Source organism: Triticum aestivum, chromosome 2B (genome assembly GCF_018294505.1).
Source record: "Triticum aestivum cultivar Chinese Spring chromosome 2B, IWGSC CS RefSeq v2.1, whole genome shotgun sequence".
Classification (NCBI taxonomy): Eukaryota; Viridiplantae; Streptophyta; class Magnoliopsida; order Poales; family Poaceae; genus Triticum; species Triticum aestivum.
Genome location: NC_057798.1, coordinates 80,804,359 through 80,827,467, shown reverse-complemented (window position 1 = coordinate 80,827,467; position 23,109 = coordinate 80,804,359). Strand labels below are relative to the sequence as shown.

General features: G+C 47.1%; 1 protein-coding gene across 1 annotated transcript; it reads right to left on the bottom strand.

Moving 5' to 3' along the window:
• Positions 1 to 1,579: 1,579 nt before the first annotated feature.
• LOC123043599 (uncharacterized) lies at positions 1,580 to 5,914 on the bottom strand. The gene is made up of 3 exons (XM_044466099.1): positions 3,155 to 5,914; positions 3,003 to 3,057; positions 1,580 to 2,929 (listed from the first exon to the last, which is right to left on the bottom strand). The coding sequence occupies exons 1-3, from the start codon at positions 4,327 to 4,329 to the stop codon at positions 1,760 to 1,762; spliced, it is 2,400 nt and encodes a 799-aa protein (XP_044322034.1). The 5' UTR covers positions 4,330 to 5,914; the 3' UTR covers positions 1,580 to 1,759.
• Between the last annotated feature and the right edge of the window lie 17,195 nt (positions 5,915 to 23,109).

Sequence of the window (23,109 nt, the reverse complement as noted above, 5' to 3'; positions counted from 1 at the left end):
TTTGTAGTAGCTAGCTGCTAGGTCATGCTACTGCCGCTAATGTATATATGTGATAGACATGTAAATGTCATGCTACTGTCGCTGATTTGAAGATCTAGATGTGTTAATGTGTATGCAGTAGTGTGAATATGTTAAAAACTAAAAAAATTCTCTGAAAAAGCACAATGTGCATATATGTAGATGTGTTAAAATTTCAATGTTTTCTTGTTCTTTGTCCGTTTTCACCGTCATGAATCATGATAGTCTTTTAATCCTGCATCTTCCGTTGCAACGCACGGACAATTTTTCTAGTAATCTATAAACTAAATTTGCCATGAAAAAATTGCAATGATCCATTTAGTAAATTTGTCATGGTTAATTACTAAAAATTACCATAATCCATTTAGTAAATTTTCCATGGTTAATTACTAAAAATTTCCATGATCAATAAAGTAAATTTAGCATGGTTCATAAAATAAAATTCCAAAACATGGCATGGCAACACATGTTTATTTGCCATGGACACAAAAATAAGAGTCCCCACCGTCGCAGCACCACACCACCGACAACCGCTTCACCCGACCCATAGCCCCCTTCCCCCACCAAAACACATCGAGATGCACCCGAGAATCTCCTCGACGCATCCGTGTCCTAGGAGCATGCCTCGCATCACCCCCCCCCACCCCCACCCCCCACCGCCGGATATTTGCTCGGCATCCACAAGCCGTCGCCGCAGCTCACCGGGACCCTCGCCGATGAGTGAAAAGTAGTTGACATATGTACCATTAAATCTAGAATAAAAAAAGTTAAAATAAATGATGGCAACTTCATTGTAAACACCATAACAATTTACGTACTATAGACATGGTGACTTTTGACTCCCAAAAAGTCGTCGAAACATATCAATACGAAATCTAGTTTTGAATATCTCGTCGCGATGAATTTAATGGTACACACAGAATTTTAATCGGATTCTTTATTTAAGAGATAAAACAATTTAAAGATTGAAAATACAAAAAGATTCCAGCTGACATCATCAGTTCCGTTCTTGTGTGCATGCATATGTGTTAGAGAAAAAAACATGTGGGCCAAACTCCTTTGTGGCACACGTGTGACACTTATCATTTGGGTTTGTTTGTATTTAGGCCAAAGATCTGGAATAAAACTGACACCAGCATCATCTATATTTATTATTATATTATATTATATTATACGAATATAAAAACAAAGAGGCATATTTAACTAATCTTGCCCATCAAACGACGTCAATCCAATGAATTAGACTGCTCCCACGGTGAGCGCAAACATATTCAACATGCAATCAATATCATACCAAATATAAATGTTAGCATTAATCATATTTTTTTTGCAGGAAGCATTAATCATATAATTAACGCGCAGATAATATTCTACCTAATATCCATATGCAATTAATATACAGGGAAAAATCAATGTGCATCGCATTTACACATTTACTAGTCTGCCTAAATCACCGACCAAAAGCAGTCTTTTTTTCAACTTGTCATTGACGGTCCATACCTGGTGTATAATTTCATTGCTATACGAAGGAGAGGGAAATTAAAGTGTTATGTGGGTATACGAGCAAAATCCCAATGGCATATATGGAATTAAATCAAATTTTAAACATCCCAAGATACTTTTTAGTTGTTTCACGACAAAAATGTTTAGGCCCTATGCAGTGCTTCTTCCTTGGCTACCTACAATGGAATTTCCAAGAACACTTGTCTAGGATCTTCGGTCAAATGGGAAATAACATGCACTACTGATCAGTCGCCGTAAGTACGTCCAAGTCTAGCTGGAACCATATGGCATTCATGGGCTCCTTGGCACAGAAGGAAGGGCAATAGCATTGCTCCCGAAATGAGTAGAACGTGTGCAGCCTGCCACCGCCATTGGTCTCATTATAGTTTGGTAGGAACATCTTGTTGCACAAATCTTCTTCGGGGGGTGACACGACAATCAGAGCATTGCTCCTATCCCAGAACACAGCCGCGTCCTCCATCTCTTGCAACTCCAACCAAACCATCTGAGACCTTTCTAGCTTGAACATTCGGACTGATGCATCACCATTCTCCCTGAAAATGGCGATTAGCTCCCCCTTCCACTCCACCAGATAGTTGTAGTCCCATTCCTCAAGATGCACGTCAGCGCTCCCACGTATCGGTTGATCCGGCTTTTTCAGGACGCTAAACTCCATCTCGTCCTCATTCGGGTCTATGACTCCAAGCCTTCCATTGATGTCTAGAAAATAGAATACTCCGTCTAGGAAGACAGGGCTGTGTGATGCCATGAAGAACGGCGCGTCATCGTCGCTTAGGAATTCTTCCTTCCACTCTTCATCTCCCATTCGCCATGTCTTTATCATGACAACTTTGCTGCTTGGGGTAGATCCTGCGGCAAGAACCACAAAATCCGGAGAACCCGGCACCGAAGAAAAGGACAATCCTTTGAGACCAGTGACATCCAAAGGTGGAAGAGCGATCACATGGCCACCATTAGGGTAGTTCTTGAACGGATTCACTAGGAAGAACATGCGGTCGCCGCCTCTCGACACGATGACCCAACCGTTCTTTGTGAAATGCAGTAACTGCGACCCTTGAGATTTGAGACCCGAAGTAGGGATATTTACCCTGATACTATACTTCTTCTCGCCGACTGGATCGAAGATCTCGATAAGGTCCTCCTTGGTCCTTCTTGCTGGCCGAGTTGTCATCAGCAATGGCGACACTTTTGCATGCTGGATCGGGCTCTTAATGGAGTTCCACTGCTTGCAGACAGCTTTCAGGTGTAGTAAATCGATGAATGAAATCTTAGGTACTAGTAACTGCAACAAGTCAGTATGGAGATCACACCACCGCCTCACAGTGCTCATCGTCATGTCTTCTTTTTCTTGCTCTCCGCAGCAATGTTCAATTCTTGTATGCGTCACCTGTCAAGTACAGGTTAAACTTGCGTACTCAACCTAGTTAATTTATCAGTAATATAATCACGTACATACTTACTTCGTTGGAGACATTATCAGAAGTTTGGATAGTTCGTGCTGCTTCCAGACCAAAGCTGCAAATACATAAATAGAATCTCTAAACCACCTCACAAATACTACTTCAACTCCTACAAATATTTGTACAAATCGAGTGAGTGGAATTAAACTTACCTAGTGGGAAGAGCCCAGAAAACCTGGTCCTCACCATCATCGTCATCATCGTCGCATCCCTCGACTATACTGAGCCAAATGGTCGCATCATCCAGAGACACGGTGTAGATTCCAAATTCACCGCAAACTTCACGCAGCACATGGATGCAGTTAGGTTGGGTTCCTGCTTCAGCCGCCGACAGGACCACAAAATTAAACCTGCCTACAAAGAACGTTTTGTCCCCGATGGTTTCGACAGTCTCCCACGCATTTTCTTCATCGTTCCATCGAAAAACCTTCACATCCACCACGGCCTGCGGGCACCCAAAGATGCAGCAGCGCACCGAGAAGAGCTCGCCATCGGGACACGGCACCGGGTAGCACTTGTACGCAGTATGGACTGGGCACGGGGGTGGGGGCGTCATGTCCGCCCTCTCGACCACCGGCGCCAAGTTGGATGCGTCCACGGCCACAAAGGATAACATGGTCGTCGCGTACATCTTCCCCTGGTAGCCACGGGTTATAGGGCCGTCGAACCAATCATTCTCATCGACGAGCTCCACAGGAAGACGGGACCACTCGGGGTCACCGGGGCGGCAGTGGAGGAGGAACGTCTCCCCGACGAAGTCGAGCAGGACGGTGCAGTCGGGCGGGGTTTGCCCCGAGAGCGCGCAGCCGAACTGTAGATGCAGCTTTGGCTCGTCAGGCAACGGCGGGAGAGCGATCACGATGGGTTCCGACGACGTATCAGCGAAGTTCACGAGGGAGCACTCGTTGGTGCGGTCGTCGAGCATGAGCGACCAGTCTCCGTCCCGGCCGAGGCATCGTTTTCCTTGCAACACCGGCATGTCCGGCGCCTCGTCCCAGCGGCGACATCCGTCGAACGGCGCGACGAAGATGGGTTTGCTTGTCCCGTTGAATTGTACCAACCACGGCTGCTGCTGCGTCGTGGCCATGAAGTAGGGTTCTTCGATGTCTGCTGCGGAGCGCGTCTGGCACTCTGGATAACGATCTCTTTTTGGGGGGAGAAAGAAGAAACGTCTGGATCTGATTATATGGCGACCTGGTCCGTCCGTGTCCGTCAGGAACTTACTCCATCTAGACGTCTTTGGTTCGCGATTTCCGATTACATCGCCCGTACCGGCTCCGGCTGGTTTCCAAAGACGGAACCAATCCGCTTCAACCAAACAGATCATGTAAGGCGACCACTAAGCGCCGGCGCGCCCGCCGAAACCTTTCGGCCGGTCGGCCCCTAGCCGCCCGATACATGCATCCACAGCCGCTCGATCAGATCCCGCAATGTTTTCTTCCTTCGCCACAGGAAACAAAAGAAAAGCCGCCCGCTCGCATCGGGCAAGGCCGCGCCCCTCCCACTGGCAGATCGAAGTTTCCCTCTGGCTTGCCTCGCCGTCGTCGTGCAGCACGCGCTCCACGCCCCTGCCGTCAACAGTAGCCTCCCGCGCGCCCCTCGCCGGTGCTGCCCCACCCTCCTGTCGAAACAAATATGTCCAGTGCGCCAGGCCTTTGCAGCTCGACGAGTGTCTCCACCCCCACTGGTTGTAGCACCGCCGGGTGGGCGTTTCCAGCATCGCCACCAGCCGTCGTCAATCCCGTCAACTGGTCATCGTCGTCGCTGGTGCACCACCACCGTCGTCGCTGGTGCATCCCGCTCTGAAAAGAAGTTGTTCCAACAAAACAAATCGCTGGTTTCCACAGAATAAATAGCTGGTTCAATCCCTTCAAGCAATATTATAGATCCAGCAAAAAATCAAAAAGATGGGTGGTAGCACAAATCAAAGACAGTGGAAGCAAAAAACAAAACGATGGTAGCAAAATTTGGGAGTGATTCCAGCAAAAAGATGGATCCAACAAAACAAATCAAAGATAAGGTTGTAGCAAAAAATAAAGACGGTGGTAGCAAAATTCAAAGACCGTGGTAGCAAAAAATAGAGTGGTTCCAGCAAAAGGATGGATCCAGCAAAAAAAAATAAAAATCAAAAACAGGGATGATAGCAAGAACTAAGACGGCAGTAGCAAAAATAAAAAACCGTGGTAGCAAAACTTGGAATTGTTCCAGCATATAGATGGATCTAGCAAAAAAATCAAAAGACAGGGGATGCAATGGTTGTAGCAAAAAACAAAACCATGGTAGCAAAATTTGGGAGCGGTTTCAGCAAAAAGCACTCTAAATGTGGATCGTAGCAAAAAAAATGTTGTTGATTCCAGCAAAAATAGTAACCAGATGTAGCAAAAAATATCGCCGACTGCAGCTCCCGCCAGGGCTATTTCCAGCATCTCTTCCGCTAGTCCATGGTGCAGCCGCCATTCCAGCACAGGTGGAGGCGCGTCGCTCACCGGAGCAAAATGGGGGCAGGTGGAGGTGAGGCACTCGCCGTAGCAGCGCGGTGGGAGGTGGATGCGGCTGCTCGCTGGTGCAACGCGGTGGGAGGTGGATGCGGCCGCTCGCCGGAGCAGCACGACGCAGGTGGGTGTGGTGCTCGCCGGAGCAGCGGGGGGCAGGTGGATGCAGCTTATGCCGTCACGGTTGTAGCACCGGGCGCTGCCGTCGCAGCTCCCCCGTCGCCATGGTTGCAACTCCGCCTTGCTCTCGTCTTCGTCGCAGGGCATGACGCTGCTTGCGGACGGGGAGTGGCTGGAGCAGCGGCGCAGCGCAGAGAAAGGAAAGACGAAATGGGAGAGAGAGAGAGAGCAGCGATGCAGTGCAGAGAAAGGATGAAACGAGATGGGAGAGAGAGAGAGATGTGTGGTCGGGGAGAAGAAAGGGATAAGGTAGAAAAGTTGTGGGCGGCAACGGGCCACGTGCGATGCGTTGTGGCTGTGTGCGAGAGCACAGCGCGCTGACTCAGAACGCGCCGGCCGAAGCTTCGGCTGGTCCGCCGGCCCCAAATGTTTCCCATCATGTAATCACAAAAACTGTCAGCTAAGCTAACACAGTTGTATCCTTCAGCATCCAATACGTTACCTGTTCCAACCAAACGCGTCATGGCCACTCTGCAGCTGGCCGGCAAGGCGGTTGCTTTCGCTCCCCGGATGAGGAAGATGCCCCGGTCATCATCGACTTCGTGGCAGCCCGGTGCTCCGTAGCAGGAAGGTTTGCCGCATCGCAGGGAGGTTCGCCGTACCCTGCTCACCCCGAAGCCATCGTCCGTGAGACCGTGGCGTATCCGTGGCGAGGTGACCGTTCAGCGGGTGGCAAGCATAGACGGCAGGTTCATCTGTTAACGCTCAAAAGTGGCACGATTATAAAGAGTAGCTTGAAGCTATGTCAAGATTAATTCAAACATATTATTGAAAGTCACCATGAGATGGCTCTCTTTGAGAAGATCAAGATGGATATGAAGATGGCCTAAAACAGAGCTCGAATGCAAAAGTTATGACAAGCTCAGAGATGCTCATGTTGACATCAGATTAAAGAATGGCTTGAAACTCAATTATGATGGCCGCAAATGGAAAAAATTTCAACATGAAAGTTGTGCGTCTCGTCGAAGCGGTTGATTTTGATATAAGAAACGTCTCAATCGAAATTCGTATGCAAAAGTTATAGCCGAAAATGCGCGGCTGCATCAGGATGGCCGGACACTCCGGGAATGATCATCCGGGTTTTGAGTTTCTTCGAGGATGGCCGGACACTCCGTGGATGTTTGTCCGGGTTTTGGATTTTTCTGCCGCATACTTCGGAAAACAGCCGAAAACTCCCCCAAGATGGCCTCTGATCAAAATACGTTCAACATGAAAGTTGTTCATCTCGTCGAAACCGTTAAGATTGCTTCTGGGCTCGTTTCCAGCCGTGGTCGTTTACTACCCCAAACGTGGCCCGCAAGGTCCAGCCAGTTTAAACCGAATAGTTTTGGAAAGTTCGGACAAAACCAATCCGAAATTGACTAGGGTTTTGGATGTGAATCCAAACCTTTCCTTGCATGGGAAGTCCAGCCGCCTCTTATATACCTAAGGGGTGACGGCCGATTGAACAACACACAATCGAACAAATCATCTACCACTTTTTATCTTTTATCTTTTCTCCTTAACCCTAGTTCTTCTTCTTCCTCGTTCTTCGTTGTTCTTCTTCATTGCAGGGCGGCAAAACTCGAGGCCCTAGGGGCGGTCAAGCCGACCTAGGGCAGCCCATAGCCGCTGCGCGCCCTGGCGGGGTCCCTCCCGGGCATATGGGGTTTCGGGTCTACAAAAGAGCCCGCCGGATTGTCTTGCGTACCGCGCTTCCGGCAGGTCTCCTTCGACGCGAGCTGCGGTGCATCACGCCCGGCGTCGAGGGTACACGGTGACGTGTTCATGTGCGAACACACTTTTTGGCGACTCTGCTGGGGGCCAAAGTTTGAACGGTCTCCAGCCTGTCCTTGCTACGAAGAGATCGTCATCATGTTGCTGCAATCTACAAAGGTAATATGAATACCCAATCCCCCTTTGTAGATGCAAATAATCCATATGTTGTTGCTAGATCACCTAATGAGCATAATGTATCGGCTAGCCCTAGTTTTATCAATCATGCATCTAATTATGCGCAAGGGCCGATGCAAAACAATTTTCATGCTTCAAGTTCTCATGATTTTAGCAACATACGACATATGTATCCAAACTCTCATGCATCGGCAACCCCACAAATCCATATGCCGATGAACAACATGATGGGTTTGGTTAATCAATTTGAAACACCTCATGTTAAAATTTCTAATAGCATACAAGAAAGTGTTTCACCTTTTTATTCATCGGCAACTAATTTGCAATATGTGAATCCAACCATGCCTATGAATGAGAGAATTGTCCATGCTACTACTAGCTATTCGGCCAGTTACTCTCAACCATCATATGCTACACCTCATGTTAGTAATTTTTCGGCACCATACACAACTGTAGATGCTCATAATTTGGCTTCACACCTTTTTGGTCATAGCCGAATAAATGTAAATTTTACAGGAACCGTTGTGCCAAATATTATAGAAGATGAGGTAGTGGTGGCTGCATTGAAGAGTTTAGCCCAGAATAAGAGGATTAGTGCTATTTGCCTTGAACAACATGAAAAAGGGCTATTTCCTGATTATGCTGCAATAAAAGCTAGAGTTTTGCAAGAAGATGAATCTTTGCCAATTGATAAAATTGGCGAGCAAAAAAATGGTTTTACAACAATGCATATGCCTTCACCTAGTACTATATCATATTATACACCCCTACACTATTGCAAAATTTTGGCAACACCCGTGTGTCATTGCCGAAAGAATCTAAAAGCATTGGGGGGCAATCATATCTAGAGTGGGCTGAAATTGAGAAAAAGCTTAAAGCCAACTTTGCCGCTTGCCGCCATAAACAAATAGAAAAAGAATTGGCTCAGATAAAAGAAGCATTGCCAATTGGTAGTATCAATGAAAAGAAGGATGATTCGGAACTTGAAAGTGCTTCGGTTGAAAAAGCCGAATCAAGTAGTATATATATTTCGAATCCATCAAATCCAAAGAGGCAAGCATTATTGAGAAAGGGCATGGCAAGCATAGCAAAACAACCATGCTTGATTTTTCTGAAGTTAATGGAACCTACTTCCTGCCCTATGAGTTCCGTGCCATTGACAAGCTTCAAGGACAAGAACAAGTAGCCGAACAAAGTTCGGCTGACATGGATCTTCAAAGCAATGATGCACGGAATCAAGAAAAAGATGATGACAAGGTGTTGGGGAGCCATCCAAAGACGGAGCAAGATGTTCTTCAAGTGGCACCACCATCATGCCATCCCAACATATTTGAAGAGGTATGCATAGCGAGTAATTTACCTATTTTCAGATTTGGTCAGAACTTTATTGTCGATGCATCTATTAGAAAAATCCTCATAAGTAATTTTGAAAGACCAATGAAGAAGGGTAATTTACTTGTTAGCAATAAAATTGTTATGGAACATATCGGCCAACCCATTGCGCCATTTATAAAGACCGATAATGACTTATTGTTACAGCCAAAGCTTTCCGTGTTTCTTTGTCTAAAGTTCATATCTAGTTGGGTAGCTTTGCTTATTTTGTACTTGGCTTGCACTTGGTCTCAACTGAGACATGTATGTTCTAAATATCTTCGTTTCAGAAATTTAAAGCCAAGGTTAAAATCTTTTGGGAAAACCGATGCTAGTATAGTTTCTTATTTAAGGACATCGGAAAATGAATGCAAAAGAGAATTCATAGCCGAATGGGAAGATGCCAAATCTGAACCATTCGTTTGCTTAACTCCAAAGCCGTTCTCACAAAAAGATCGGCTAGAAAACAAAAGGTATACCTTCAATTCAAGCATGTGTGATCAAATATTTGATTTGTTGCTAAAAAATAATTACATAAGAATTCTTGATCACCATGTCATGCCATCAATCCAAGGACGAATGTATTGTAAGTTGCATTATTCGTTCAAGCATAGATTTGAGGATTGCAATATGTTTCGTCAAATAGTTAAATCGGACATTGATAAAGGACGATTGAAATTTGTTGAGACACCAAAAGATGACCAGTCTATTCCGATTGGTCCCGATGGCAGAAAGTTTTTGCATCAGCTGCTTCAAGCCGATCCATTGAAAGAGAAGGTAAAAAATGCAGGTGATGGGATTAAGCTTTCAAATAAAGAAGTTGTTGAAGAGCATAATGAACATAATCTTGAGAGCGAGAATTCCATCGAAGCTACAATGGAGATGCCAAGGACTGGGGGGCAGCAAGCAAATCCAATGATCGATGAAAGCAAACAAAAAGAAAACAAAGGCCGAAATAAGCGCAAGTTTAAGAGATCAAAGATCACCTTCGCTGAACTATTGGATAAATATCAAAAGAAGAGTGAAGAGAAGAATACTTATCGGCCGAATCATGCAAAGAAACCAAGATCACCCCCAAGGCGCAAATATAAGGATCGGTATGGGCAAAGTGAGAATTTGCACGCAACATATTCATATCCTTATTTTGGGCCGCCAATGCCAATGCCGTGGATGCCTCCCTATGCTCATGTAGATCCATATCTATCATGGGAGAGGTATGATACAAAAGCACATTATCCATCTTATTTTAGAACATCTCACCAATATTATGCAGCTCCGAGAAAAACAACATTTGAACAATCACATGTTAAAGACCGTTTCAATCATAAGGAATCGGCCCGGAGCTCAAGGAAGAAGAAAGAGGTAGTCAAACAAGTTTACCGCGTTAAAAGAGATGGTCGTAAGAGTGCTACTTCAGATTTGATCTCAAATGAAAAAGAGCCAATGAAAGTATTGACATTGGCTACTACAGGCAATGAGATGAAGCAATCATTTGTTAAGAGTCAAAGTGTCAAATCTGAAGAAAAGAAGTTGAGAGTGCACAAGGTCAAAAAAGAATTGCTGTTGGTCAAAACAGAATCACAACCGAGATGCCCACTCGGATTATCGTATTGGCAAAAGAAGGAATTACCAAATCTTAGTGCACAAGAGCTGAGAAAGAGGAACATGGCATGGGTTCCCAAGAGGATCAATCAAAACAAAAATGATGTGCATGCTTCAATTGCGACAAGTACAATAAAAGTGAAGAAAGAGAAGGATGGAAGCAACAAATAATTAAGCCAAAGGTGTGCATCACAACATCAAAATCTTCGGTTAGCACATCATCCATTTTCTTCAACAATGCCATTGATGCCTTTGCCATGGAATTCATCCACAGGTATGATCAGTTACCCTTCATGGACTTATTTTGATCCATGGATGCTGTAAGGGCACTTTTATCCCTTAAGTGTTTTGGTGATTGATGACAATGCTTTTGCGGACTAATCGTGTGCCTTGAGTTTCTCAGATACTTCATCACTAGGCACGAGACGATTCGGTGCCCCTCGGAGACTATTGAAGACGACGTTTTTCTACGTTTCTCTTTGGTGGATTTGAGTCGTAGGAGAGCCGTACTATTAAGAGGGGGTCCGCGTCGGAAAGGTTTGGGTGGAATCAACACGTACACTTGTCCTACCTTTCCTTGCACTTTGGAGCATCTCTCCGTTATCCTAGTTGTGCCTAAATCTGATGGCTACTGCTGTACTTGCGGTAGTACTGCTCTAAGGAGCGGTAGTACCGCAAGCACCTGCGGTAGTACCGCTCCTCTGGAGCCTTAGTACCGTGGCTCCCAGGCCTAGTGCCGCCCCGGTACGGTAGTAGGGGCGGATGTAATTTTTTACATCCGCGCCCCCACGGTAGTACCGCTCGTCCTGCGCGGTAGTACCGCGGGAGCTCACGGTAGTACCGCTCCCCCGGAGTCGTAGTACCATGGCCCTCCTACCTAGTACCGCGGCGTCACGGTAGTAGGAGCGGATGTAATTTTTTACATCCGCGCCTCAACGGTAGTACCGCGCCTCGTGCGCGGTAGTACCGCGTCGGATTTTTGCACTGTTTCATTTTCAGCAGAAGTAGGCACGGATGTAATTTATTTCATCCGTGCTCTTCATAGGCAGTGACTTTCCTGCCTCGCGGTAGTACCGCAAGGGGGAGCGGTAGTACCGCGCAAGCGATAGTACTGCACCCAAGTCAGGCAAGTCCCGGCCTCTGCTGCTGCCGCGGAAGTACCGTGGTCCTCCATGGTAGTACCGCACGGCCTCGCGGTAGTACCGCGCCCCTGGAGCAGTAGTACCGCTTGTCGCAGGCTGAACATGTGGATAACGGTTGGATCTTTTCCATGACTATATAAGGGGCGTCTCCTACCTCTAGTTGACTACCTCTTCCATCTCCAAGCTCCATTGTTGCTCCAAGCTCCATTTTCGCCCGATCTCTCTCCCTAGCCAATCAAACTTGTTGATTTGCTCGGGATTGGGTGACAAGGCTCCGATCTACACTTCCACCAAGAGAGATTTGATTCCCCCCACTTATCCCTAGCGGATCTTGTTACTCTTGGGTGTTTGAGCACCCTAGACGGTTGAGGTCACCTCGAAGCCATACTCCATTGTGGTGAAGCTTCGTGGTGTTGTTGGGAGCCTCCAATTGTTGTGGAGATAGCCCCAACCTTGTTTGTAAAGTTTTGGTCGCCGCCTTCAAGGGCACCAATAGTGGAATCACGGCATCTCGCATTGTGTGAGGGCGTGAGGAGATTACGGTGGCCCTAGTGGCTTCTTGGGGAGCATTGTGCCCCCACACCGCTCTAACGGAGATGTACTTCCCTTTAAAAGGAAGGAACTTCGGTAACACATCCTCGTCTTCACCGGCTCCACTCTTGGTTATTTTGTGCCTTTACTTTTGCAAGCTTACTTGTGTTGTATGTATTGCTTGCTTGTGTGCTAGTTGTCATTGCATCATATAGGTTGTCCACGTAGTTGCATATCTAGACAACCTATTTTGTCGCAAGGTTAAATTGTTAAATAAAAGCTTAAAAATTGCTAGTTGCCTATTCACCCCCCTCTAGTCAACCATATCGATCCTTTCAATTGGTATCAGAGCCTCGTCTCTTTATTAAGGACTTTGCCGTTCGAAGAGTATGGTTGACACCAATGACGGTGCGGAGGAGCACTCCGGTGTGAATCCCATCTCATCTTCGGCCGAAGGGGGAACCTCGGTCTCACGTGAGGAATTCAATGTGGCTTTAGACACATTGAAAACCTCCATGACGACCGAGGTTAAAAGCATGTTTACTGAATTCCTAGAAGGACTTAAACTATCTACCTCACCGATGAAAGTGGGTGATCCCACTAACAAGGTGACGGATGCTACCTCCGACAAGGGGGAAGCTAACAATGAAAAGAGTCCTTCTACTAGTGGTAGAAATGGCAACGACATCTTTGCCCATGTGGAACCCCCAATTTATGGAGGGCCGATCCCCTCCACTCATTTGAATCATGCCGGTCCTCCTCCTAAATATGAGAAGCATGAAGATTTTGATTCTTGGGTTTATCGCTTCAAGCGTCATTTAAAACATGTGAACAGTAACCTTTGGAGAATCATTGAAGAAGGTTTCTATCCTCATGACCCAAGCAACTTCACCCCTCGAGAAGCCGTGGACAATCAATTCAATGAGAGTGCTATCTTCATCATCCAAGATGCTATCCTTCCTGAAGATCTCCCTCATCTTCGACCTCATGCCATGGCTAAAGAAGCATGGAAATGTGTTGAGTCTCTCTATCGAGGAAGTGCTAGCATTCAACGCTCCAACTATGAAGTGGTGCAAGATGAAGCCGATGAGTTTGCAATGAAAGAAGATGAAGAACCTCGTGAGCTCTTTCGAAGAGTGACCAAACTCGCGGTCTCACTCCGAGATCATGGAAGCAAGGACATGGATGACAATTAGATCAAGCGCAAGTTCCTCAAGGCCATGATGCCCTACAACAAGGCCATGTCCTCCGTCATTCGTCAAAGACCAGACTTCCACTCCATGACCTCAAGTGAAGTGTTGGATGAGTTCATTGCAATGAGCATTTTGGACAAGACCGTCGACAATGCGGTGCTCCATTCTCAAAGGGCAAAGAAGCCCAACCTTGCTTTGAAGGCCAAGGTTATTATGGAAGAAGAGGAAGAAGTGGAAGATGAGGAGAGCAACCCCGAAGACACCAAATTTGATTATCAGGAGCACATGGCCCTTGCTCCAAGACAATTTTGGAGCAAGAAGAATACAAGACCCAACTTCAACAAGAACAACTCAAGTGGCGTCAAGGGCAAGCAACGAGTTAGAACTTGCTTCAACTGTGGCAATGTGAGCCATTTCGTTGCGGATTGTCCTTACGAGAAGCGGGAAGACAATGGTGGCAAGTTCATCGGAAAATACAAAGCCAAGTCCTTCCCCAACAAGAACAACTTCGCCAAGAAGACTCCCACTCGTGGGTTGGTGGTTCAAGAAGAATACTAAGAGGATGATGATGATGATGAAAATGAAGAAGCAATGGCCATGTCATCCGTTGCCATTGCTACTACTCCCCGGGTGTCTCTCTTTGATTCACCCAACGAGAACATCACCGCCAAGTGCCTCATGGCTAAAGCTTCAAACAAGGTAACCCCCAACATTAAAACCACCATCATTACTAATCCCTCAGTGGAGGATTGCATTGATGAACATGATGGGTCTAATGAAGAAGTGAATGAGTTTGAGTCTTTTATGAGTAAGCTCAAGGGAAAGTCCAAGAAGCATTTTGTTGCTCTCTTGGAACAACTTGGTGAGGCCAATGACATGATCGAGGCTCATGAAGAAACCATCTCTAAGATGGAAGGTCATAGTCGTGACTATGCCGATGAGATATCGGATCTCTCTGATGCTCTTGAGGAAGAGCGTGTGCATCGTTTGACTTTTGAGGAGTCACACAATGATGACCATGCTAAGTTAAAGAAAGATCTTGATCATGCTCTTGTCATGTCTTGTGTGCTAACTTCCGAGAAGGCTAAACTTGGGGTTGATCATGCTAGACTCAAAGAGGAGTTTGAGATACTTGACAAGGCCCACAAGGTCTTGAAAGGTGCTCACGCTAACCTCAAGGAGTCTCATGCTCAACTCCAAGTTAAGCTAACCAAGGAAAAGGTCACCTTTCCTCATATGGTATTAATTGATAATGCATGTGCTACTAACCCGTGTTGTGAGCATGTGCATCATGTGGAGGAGAATGCCAAGTTTAAGGATCAACTTGAGAAAGGCCTTGTGACATGCATTCAAGGTGAGAAGAACCTCATCGACCTTTTGAGCAATCAAAAGGAAGTTGTGGCCAAGGAAGGAATTGGGTTTGCACCCAAGTCCAAGAGCAAGAAGAAGAAGAAGAACAAGACCAAACGTCCTCCTCCTCTCAAGCAAACTTTTGTGAAAGAGGGAGAGGGTGCTCCTAAGGAGAAGACGGAAAAAGTGAAGGGAGTTGACGTCCAAAAGGGCAAAAGCATTTCCTCCAACAAAGCCGGCGACTTTAACCCGTCATATGTGTTGTGCCGTGCTAGTGATGGACATGTTTATGCTAAATTTGTTGGTTCTCCTTGTGAGTACATTGAGTGGTCTATTTGGGTTCCCAAGACCCTTGTTACTGACATCAAAGGACCCATTACTAAATGGGTACCTAAAACCAAGCATTGATCTCTTGTAGGTGTTTGCTTTTGGTGGGGGATCATGGTTGCTCGACAGTGGAGCAACAAATCATATGACCGGGAGCAAGGACTTGGTGGTGGACGTGCAAAAGATTCCATCTATGCCCACCAATGTCGAGTGAGGTGATGCATCACATTCTAAGGTATTGGGTCTCGGCAAGGTTGTCATTTCTCATGATCTAACGATCGAGAAAGTCATGCTTGTTGAGTCCCTTGCATACAATTTGCTTTTCATTCGTCAACTTGCACTCATGGGTTTTGCTACTTTCTTTGACATTGATACCGTGGCCCTCTTGTGGAGCAAGACTCTTAAAGTAGCCTTTGTTGGGCATTTCGAGAATGGTCTCTATGTGATTAACTTTTCGGAGCGACCCACTAAGACCGCGACATGCCTAATGGCTAAAGTTGACGTGGGATGGCTTTGGCATCGCCGTTTAGCCCACGTCAATATGAGATCTTTGCAAAGTCTTCTCAAGGGGGACCATGTCCGTGGACTAACCAATGTTAGTTTTGCCAAAGATCGTGTTTGCAGTGCTTGTATCGAAGGAAAGCTACATGAGACGGCTCACCCTCCCACTACTATCATCTACACGAAGAGACCCTTGGAGCTCCTTCACATGGATCTCTTTGGGCCTCCATCTTTTGATAGTCTTGGAGGTAGAAAGTATTGCTTGGTGATTGTGGATGACTATTCAAGATACACTTGGGTATACTTCTTCAAGAGGAAGAGTGAGACTCAACAAACCATCATCGACTTTGTAAATGAAGCTCAACGTCAACATAATGCAAAGATCTTGACAATAAGAAGTGACAACGGCACCGAGTTCAAGAACTACACCTTGGATGAGTTTCTTAGTGATGAGGGGATCAAGCATCAATATGCTGCACCATATACCCCTTCAACAAAATGGTGTAGCGGAGAGGAAGAACCGGACGTTGATGGATGCGACAAGGACCATGACGGCGGAGTTCAAGTCTCCATACAACTTTTGGGCCGAAGCCATCAACACCGCATGTCATGCATCCAATCGGCTCTATCTCCGCAAAGGCTTGAACAAGACTCCTTATGAGATACTCACCGGCAACAAGCCCAACCTCAAGTACTTCTGGGTGTTCGGTTGTAAGTGTTTCATTCTCAAGAAAGGTGTTCGTTTGTCTAAATTCGAGGCTAGAGCTCATGAGGGCATATTTGTTGGTTATGCTACAAACTCTCATGCTTACCGTGTTCTCAACAAGTCCACCGGACTCATTGAGGAGACGTGTAACATAGAGTTTGATGAAAATAATGGCTCCCAAGTGGAGCAAAGTGGTACTTGTGATGTAGGTGATGAAATTCCTCCCCAAGCCATAAGAAGAATGGGTATTGGTCATATTCTACCCATTGAGGAACCCCTTGTGGCTGAAGGAGAAGGACAATGCTCCACTCAAGAGGAGCCATCACCTCCACAAGACCCACACGCTTCCGAAGAACAAAGTGAAGGCCCTCAACCTCGTGAACAAGACCAAGGGCAAGACCAACCTCAAGATGGTGGTGAAACTCTAAATGATGCCCAAGGTCAAGTTCTTCCCCCCGAGCAAGTTCAAGATCATGAGAAAGCTCAAGACGGCGCTCAAGATTATCAAGTTAACCCTCCTCCTTCCACATCCGAGGAAGAATTAGAGTGTCGTGCCGTGAAGATTGCTTCCAAACTCACCACCAAAGGCCATCTCATGGAGAATGTGGTTGGAAGCCTAAGAAAGGGGGTAAGCACTCGCAGACAATTAGCAAACTATTGTGAACATCACGCGTTTGTCTCTTGTGTTGAACCCCAAAAGGTCTATGAGGCGCTCAAAGACTCGGATTGGCTCAATGCCATGCATGAAGAACTCAACAACTTCGAGTACAACAAGGTGTGGAGATTGGTGCCAAGGCCATCGGGGAACCACAACGTCATTGGAACCAAGTGGATCTTCAAGAACAAGCAAGATGCTCATGGGAACATCATTCGCAACAAGGCAAGATTGGTAGCACAAGGCTACTCCCAAGTCGAGGGTATCGACTACGGTGAAACCTTTGCTCCCGTTGCTCGTCTTGAATCCATTCGTTTGTTGATTGCTTATGCTTCCCATCACAACTTTAAGTTGCAACAAATGGATGTAAAAAGTGCTTTTCTTAATGGTCCCATTAATGAGTTGGTCTATGTCAAGCAACCCCCCGGGTTCGAGGACCCCTACTTCCCGGATCATGTGTATCAAATCGATAAGGCACTCTATGGCCTTAAACAAGCCCCATGTGCGTGGTATGACCACCTTACCGAGTTGTTACAAGATCGTGGATTTGAAGTAGGACAAATCGATCCCACTCTTTTTACTAAGAAGGTCAAAGGGGAGTTGTTTGTATGCCAACTATATGTTGATGATATTATCTTTGGTTCCCCTAACAAAGCTTTCAATGAGGAATTTGCCGCTCTCATGACCTCCAAGTTCAAGATGTCTTCGATGGGAGAGTTGAAGTTCTTCCTTGGTTTTGATATCAAACAAAGAAGAGAAGGAACCTTCATCAACCAAGCCAAATACACTCAAGACATGCTAAAGAGATTCAAGCTAAGTGATGTCAAGCTGGCTACTACACCAATGCCCACCAAGTGCCAACTTGACATTGATCCCAATGGTAAAGCGGTGGATCAAAAGGTATATCGCTCCATAATTGGCTCCTTGCTTTACCTTTGTGCATCTAGACCAGATATCATGTTGAGTGTGGGAATGTGTGCACGGTTTCAAGCCGCACTGAAGGAAAGTCACTATGTGGCGGTCAAGCGAATCTTTCGATATTTGGCTCATACCCCAAACTTTGGCTTATGGTACCCAAGAGGGGCAAACTTCAAGCTTGAAGGTTTTACGGATTCCGATTGGGCAGGAGACAAAGTGGATAGGAAGTCCACTTCCGGAGGGTGCCAGTTTCTTGGGTGCTCTTTGGTGAGTTGGTCTTCCAAAAAGCAAAGTTGTGTGTCTCTCTCGTCCACCGAAGCAGAATATGTGGCGGCCGGTAGTTGTTGTGCACAACTATTATGGATGAGGCAAACTTTAAAGGAATATAGTGTCATTTGTGACAAAGTGCCTCTTTGGTGTGACAACGAAAGTGCCATCAAGATTTCTCTCAACCCGGTGCAACACTTCAAGACGAAGCATATTGAGATTCGGTATCATTTCATCCGGGATCACATTAGGCGAGGGGAGATCGAGCTCAAGTATATCAACACTCATGATAACCTTGAAGATATTTTCATGAAGCCCTTGGATGAAGCAAGATTTCACGAGTTAAGGCATGAGCTAAATATCATTGATTCGAGCAATGTGTCTTGAACCCGTGCACCCCCCACCACACTCAACTTGTTGTCTAGTTTAGGTGTAGGCATGGACATAGGGGGAGTGTTGTTCTCTCAATGAACTTTCCCTCCCCCCATTATGCATAAATAGATCAACTCTTTCACATTAGCCATTTTTTATGGTACTTGTGCTTCAAAGACGAGTTTTGGTCATGGGCCCAAGGATAATTCTTCGCGGTGCCATACCAACTAACTCAAATATAGGTGGCTCCGGCCACCTCTCTCTCCTTTTGAGAGGTTGGGTTGCGTGGTTGTTTCTTGTTGCCTGTCTGCCTTTGTTTTGTTCGTGTTCTTGTGGTGTCTTTTGTGCTAAAAAGTTTCTTTGTAAAGACCTCTTTTCGTGTGCTGAAACATGCATTTTCTTGAACTCACGGTACTACCGCAGCATGCTACGATACTACCGCGTGAGGGGAGCATGGTACTACCGCCCCCACGCGGCAGTAATTTTTTACTGCCGTCTGGGAGAGCTGTACTACCACTTCGGTGCGGTACTTCCGCCCAAGCGATACTACCGCAATGACCAGCGGTACTACCGCGACGGGTCGGGCGCGTGGGGATAAGGTCGGGCAGGGGGAGTTCGAACTCCCCCATACCCATTAGCCCATTCCCCATCTCGTCTCTCTCTCTCCCTCGCTCAAGAACGGAGCCGGCATCCCTCGCCGGATCTCCACCTCCGGCTGCCCTCCCGTGATTCCGACCGGTGGGATCGTTCCCCACCACGTGCTCTTGCTATGGACCAAGGTCTTTCCCCAACTCCCACTCCTTGTTGTTGTGTTTGTTGTCTCTAGGTTTTGGGGGAGACTTGTGTGTTCTTGAGATTCCTAGGCTTAATCTTTGCAAGAGTAGGATGAAGGAGCGAAGTAGTGCGTAGGAATTATACTTGTACTTTGTCCTGTGCTAGATTTGCTCACCGTAGCACTGTCGGGGTTTCACGGTTCTTTTCAGATTGAAACTGTCGTTTGGATCTGACGCGGTGCGGTACCGCCCATCTGGCGCGGTACTATCGCGTGTGCGGTACTACCGCCCTCTGGCGTGGTACTACCGCACTCACTGCGGCACTAAAACTTTACTACCGCTCGAACCACGGTACTACCATGCCTCGCATGGTACTACCGCGCCCTAGAGCGGTATTAATATTTTAGTACCGCAGGTTCTGGCAGTACTACCATACCTCACATCTATCTCATGACAACTTTTCACGTATACTTTCTATGTGTTTCTTGTGCTTTGCCGTGGTCTTTGTATTGATCCTCTTTGCGTTTTGTTGGTGTTTTGCGTTCGTGTCTCAGGTGGTGGCTCTCGCCGTTCCAATCCCAGTCGTGACACGGGCTCCAAGCGTCTGCGCAATCCAGGTGAAGCACTGGAGGGCTCTTCTGCCCCCAAGCGCAATGTCAAGACATCAGCTAGCAAGCACAAGGAACCCGCTAAGGGCATGGACGAGATACCCCAATCTGAGTATGTCCGTCTCAGGTAACTCCACCCGTATGTGCACCCTTGTGCCACTGTCAAAGGTTGTGAGCTGTTTTGGAACAAGCAACCGACTCTCATTTATCTGGATGTCATCAAGAACAAGCAGAATACCTACATGGATGTGAAATGGATTGAAATGCATCACAGGAGGAAGGACAAGTTCCGTGCATACTTTGGAGAGGCTCTGGACTTGGTGGAGCAGTTTGGCATTGAGCATGTGATATCCTTTCACCTTGACTATGACCCTGAGCTTATCTGTCAGTTCTTTGCCTCAGTATACTTTCACTCTAATGAGGAGCGGAGGATGACCTGGATGACCAATGGCCGTCAGCTGACTGCTACCTGGAAGGAGTTCATGGATTTGCTCCAGGTTCCTGATGACGGGCTCGACACTCCCGTGGGTGTTTGCCCCCATGCAAACTCTGAATCTGCCAACAAGGACAAGCTTGCACCATACTATGTTGAGAAGGCACTCGCCAATGGCAAGACGGGGTTGGTGCTCAACTCTTTTCTGGATATCATGTATCGCATCTTCCGCAACTCCTTGTTCCCTCGCATTGGTGACAAGGACAAGGTTCATGCTTATATGGTGGATATGATGCTCATTTGCGAGGAGGCTCGGTTGTCTCAGACTCAGCCACTTGATGTCTCACACATCATGTGGTGTGAGCTTCGGTTTGTGGTGTTCAACCGCAAGGTGCCTATCTATGGGCCCTATCTGTTTCTGCTGATCCCGAAGACATGGGAGAAGATGTTCCCTGGTGAGGAGTTCCTTGCCCCAGATTGGATTCGCCATGATCCCATCTGTCTGCGTGTCAAGCCCCAATGGGCCAACACTACTACTCATGCTAAGGCGTCTGCTGCTAGGGCTGCTGTTGATGAGGAGGATTCTGGGGCCGAGGATGTTGCTGAGACCGTGCTGCTAGGTCGTCCCAGAGTTCCTCTATGCCTTCGTGGGCCAAGAAGATGAAGACTCTTTTCTGCATGCAAGCCAAGGGACAGTACAGGACTCACGTGGCTTCTAAGGAGAGTCACCGCCAGGACAAGAAGATCTTGAAGCTGTATGGCGAGGACGTGTCTGGTGGTTCTGAGGATCGCATCACCCCAGAGGCCGAGTGGATGGAGAAGCAAGGCTACAAATGGACTGATTCTGAGGAGGACGTCGAGGAGACCATCCCTATAGCCGACGAGTCTGACGAGGAGGCTTGGGATGAGTTCCCTGCTTGAGCCACCCCTTGTGTGTAGGTGTCCTCTTTGCCTTCTTGGCGTCTCGATGCCAAAGGGGGAGAGAGTGTAGGGATTTGCGTCGTCGTTCATGTTCGTTGTGTTTGCTTCTTTCTCATTTTGAACCTCGTTTCAGTTGCTTTGGGTTGCTTTACTTCTTATGGTGTAAGACATATGCACTCTATCTATCCTAGCGAGCTTGTGATATATTGTGCTACCTTTATGCTATGCTCTACTTAGATGTTAATTATCATGCCTTGGTCTCTAAAATATAGGGGGAGTGTTGATCCTAGTTTGTGTGCTATGCAGTCCAAAGCATTCATCTAGATTGCACACATCTAGGGGGAGACCGTCTATATTTTAGAGAGGAGGGGTTTGCCTTTGCTCAATATTATCTCATCCATGTGCAAATCCCGTATTGTAATCAATCCACCAAAAAGGGGAGATTGTAAGGGCACTTTTATCCCTTAAGTGTTTTGGTGATTGATGACAATGCTTTTGCGGACTAAAATCGTGTGCCTTGAGTTTCTCAGATACTTCATCACTAGGCACGAGACAATTCGGTGCCCCTCGGAGACTATTGAAGACGGCGTTTTTCTACGTTTCTCTTTGGTGGGTTTGAGTCGTAGGAGAGCCGTACTATTAAGAGGGGGTCCGCGTCGGAAAGGTTTGGGTGGAATCAACACGTACACTTGTCCTACCTTTCCTTGCACTTTGGAGCATCTCTTCGTTATCCTAGTTGTGCCTAAATCTGACAGCTACTGCTGTACTTGCTGTAGTACTGCTCTAAGGAGCGGTAGTACCACAAGCACCTCGGTAGTACCGCTGGGGTCACGGTAGTACCGCTCCTTTGGAGCCTTAGTACCATGGCTCCCAGGCCTAGTGCCGCCCCGGTACGGTAGTAGGGGAGGATGTAATTTTTTACATCCGCGCCCCCACGGTAGTACCGCTCGTCCTGCACGGTAGTACCGTGGGAGCTCACGGTAGTACCGCTCCCCCGGAGTCGTAGTACCGTGGCCCTCCTACCTAGTACTGCGGTGTCACGGTAGTAGGAGCGGATGTAATTTTTTACATCCGCGCCTCAACGGTAGTACCGCGCCTCGTGCGCGGTAGTACCGCGTCGGATTATTGCACTGTTTCATTTTCAGCGGAAGTAGGCACAGATGTAATTTATTTCATCCGTGCTCTTGGTAGGCAGTGACTTTCCTGCCTTGCGATAGTACCGCAAGGGAGAGCGGTAGTACCGCGCAAGCGGTAGTACTGCACCCAAGTCAGGCAAGTCCCGGCCTCTGCTGCTGCCGTGGAAGTACCATGGTCCTCCATGGTAGTACCGCGCGGCCTCGCGGTAGTACCGCGCCCCTGGAGCGGTAGTACCGCTTGTCGCAGGCTGAACATGTGGATAACGGTTGGATCTTTTCCATGACTATATAAGGGGCGTCTCTTACCTCTAGTTGACTACCTCTTCCATCTCCAAGCTCCATTGTTGCTCCAAGCTCCATTTTTGCCCAATCTCTCTCCCTAGCCAATCAAACTTGTTGATTTGCTCGGGATTGGGTGACAAGGCTCCGATCTACACTTCCACCAAGAGAGATTTGATTCCCCCCACTTATCCCTAGCGGATCTTGTTACTCTTGGGTGTTTGAGCACCCTAGACGGTTGAGGTCACCTCAAAGCCATACTCCATTGTGGTGAAGCTTCGTGGTGTTGTTGGGAGCCTCCAATTGTTGTGGAGATAGCCCCAACCTTGTTTGTAAAGGTTCGATCGCCGCCTTCAAGGGCACCAATAGTGGAATCACGACATCTCGCATTATGTGAGGGCGTGAGGAGATTATGGTGGCCCTAGTGGCTTCTTGGGGAGCATTGTGCCCCCACACC

Bases quoted from the DNA above. Each gene is read 5' to 3' on its own strand.
- LOC123043599 (XM_044466099.1), bottom strand. From the start codon at position 4,329: ATGATCTGTTTGGTTGAAGCGGATTGGTTCCGTCTTTGGAAACCAGCC. The intron at 3,058-3,154 runs GTAAGTTTAATT...ATGTATTTGCAG, and splicing joins TTCTGGGCTCTTCCCACTAG to CTTTGGTCTGGAAGCAGCAC. The intron at 2,930-3,002 runs GTAAGTATGTAC...TGTACTTGACAG, and splicing joins CTGATAATGTCTCCAACGAA to GTGACGCATACAAGAATTGA.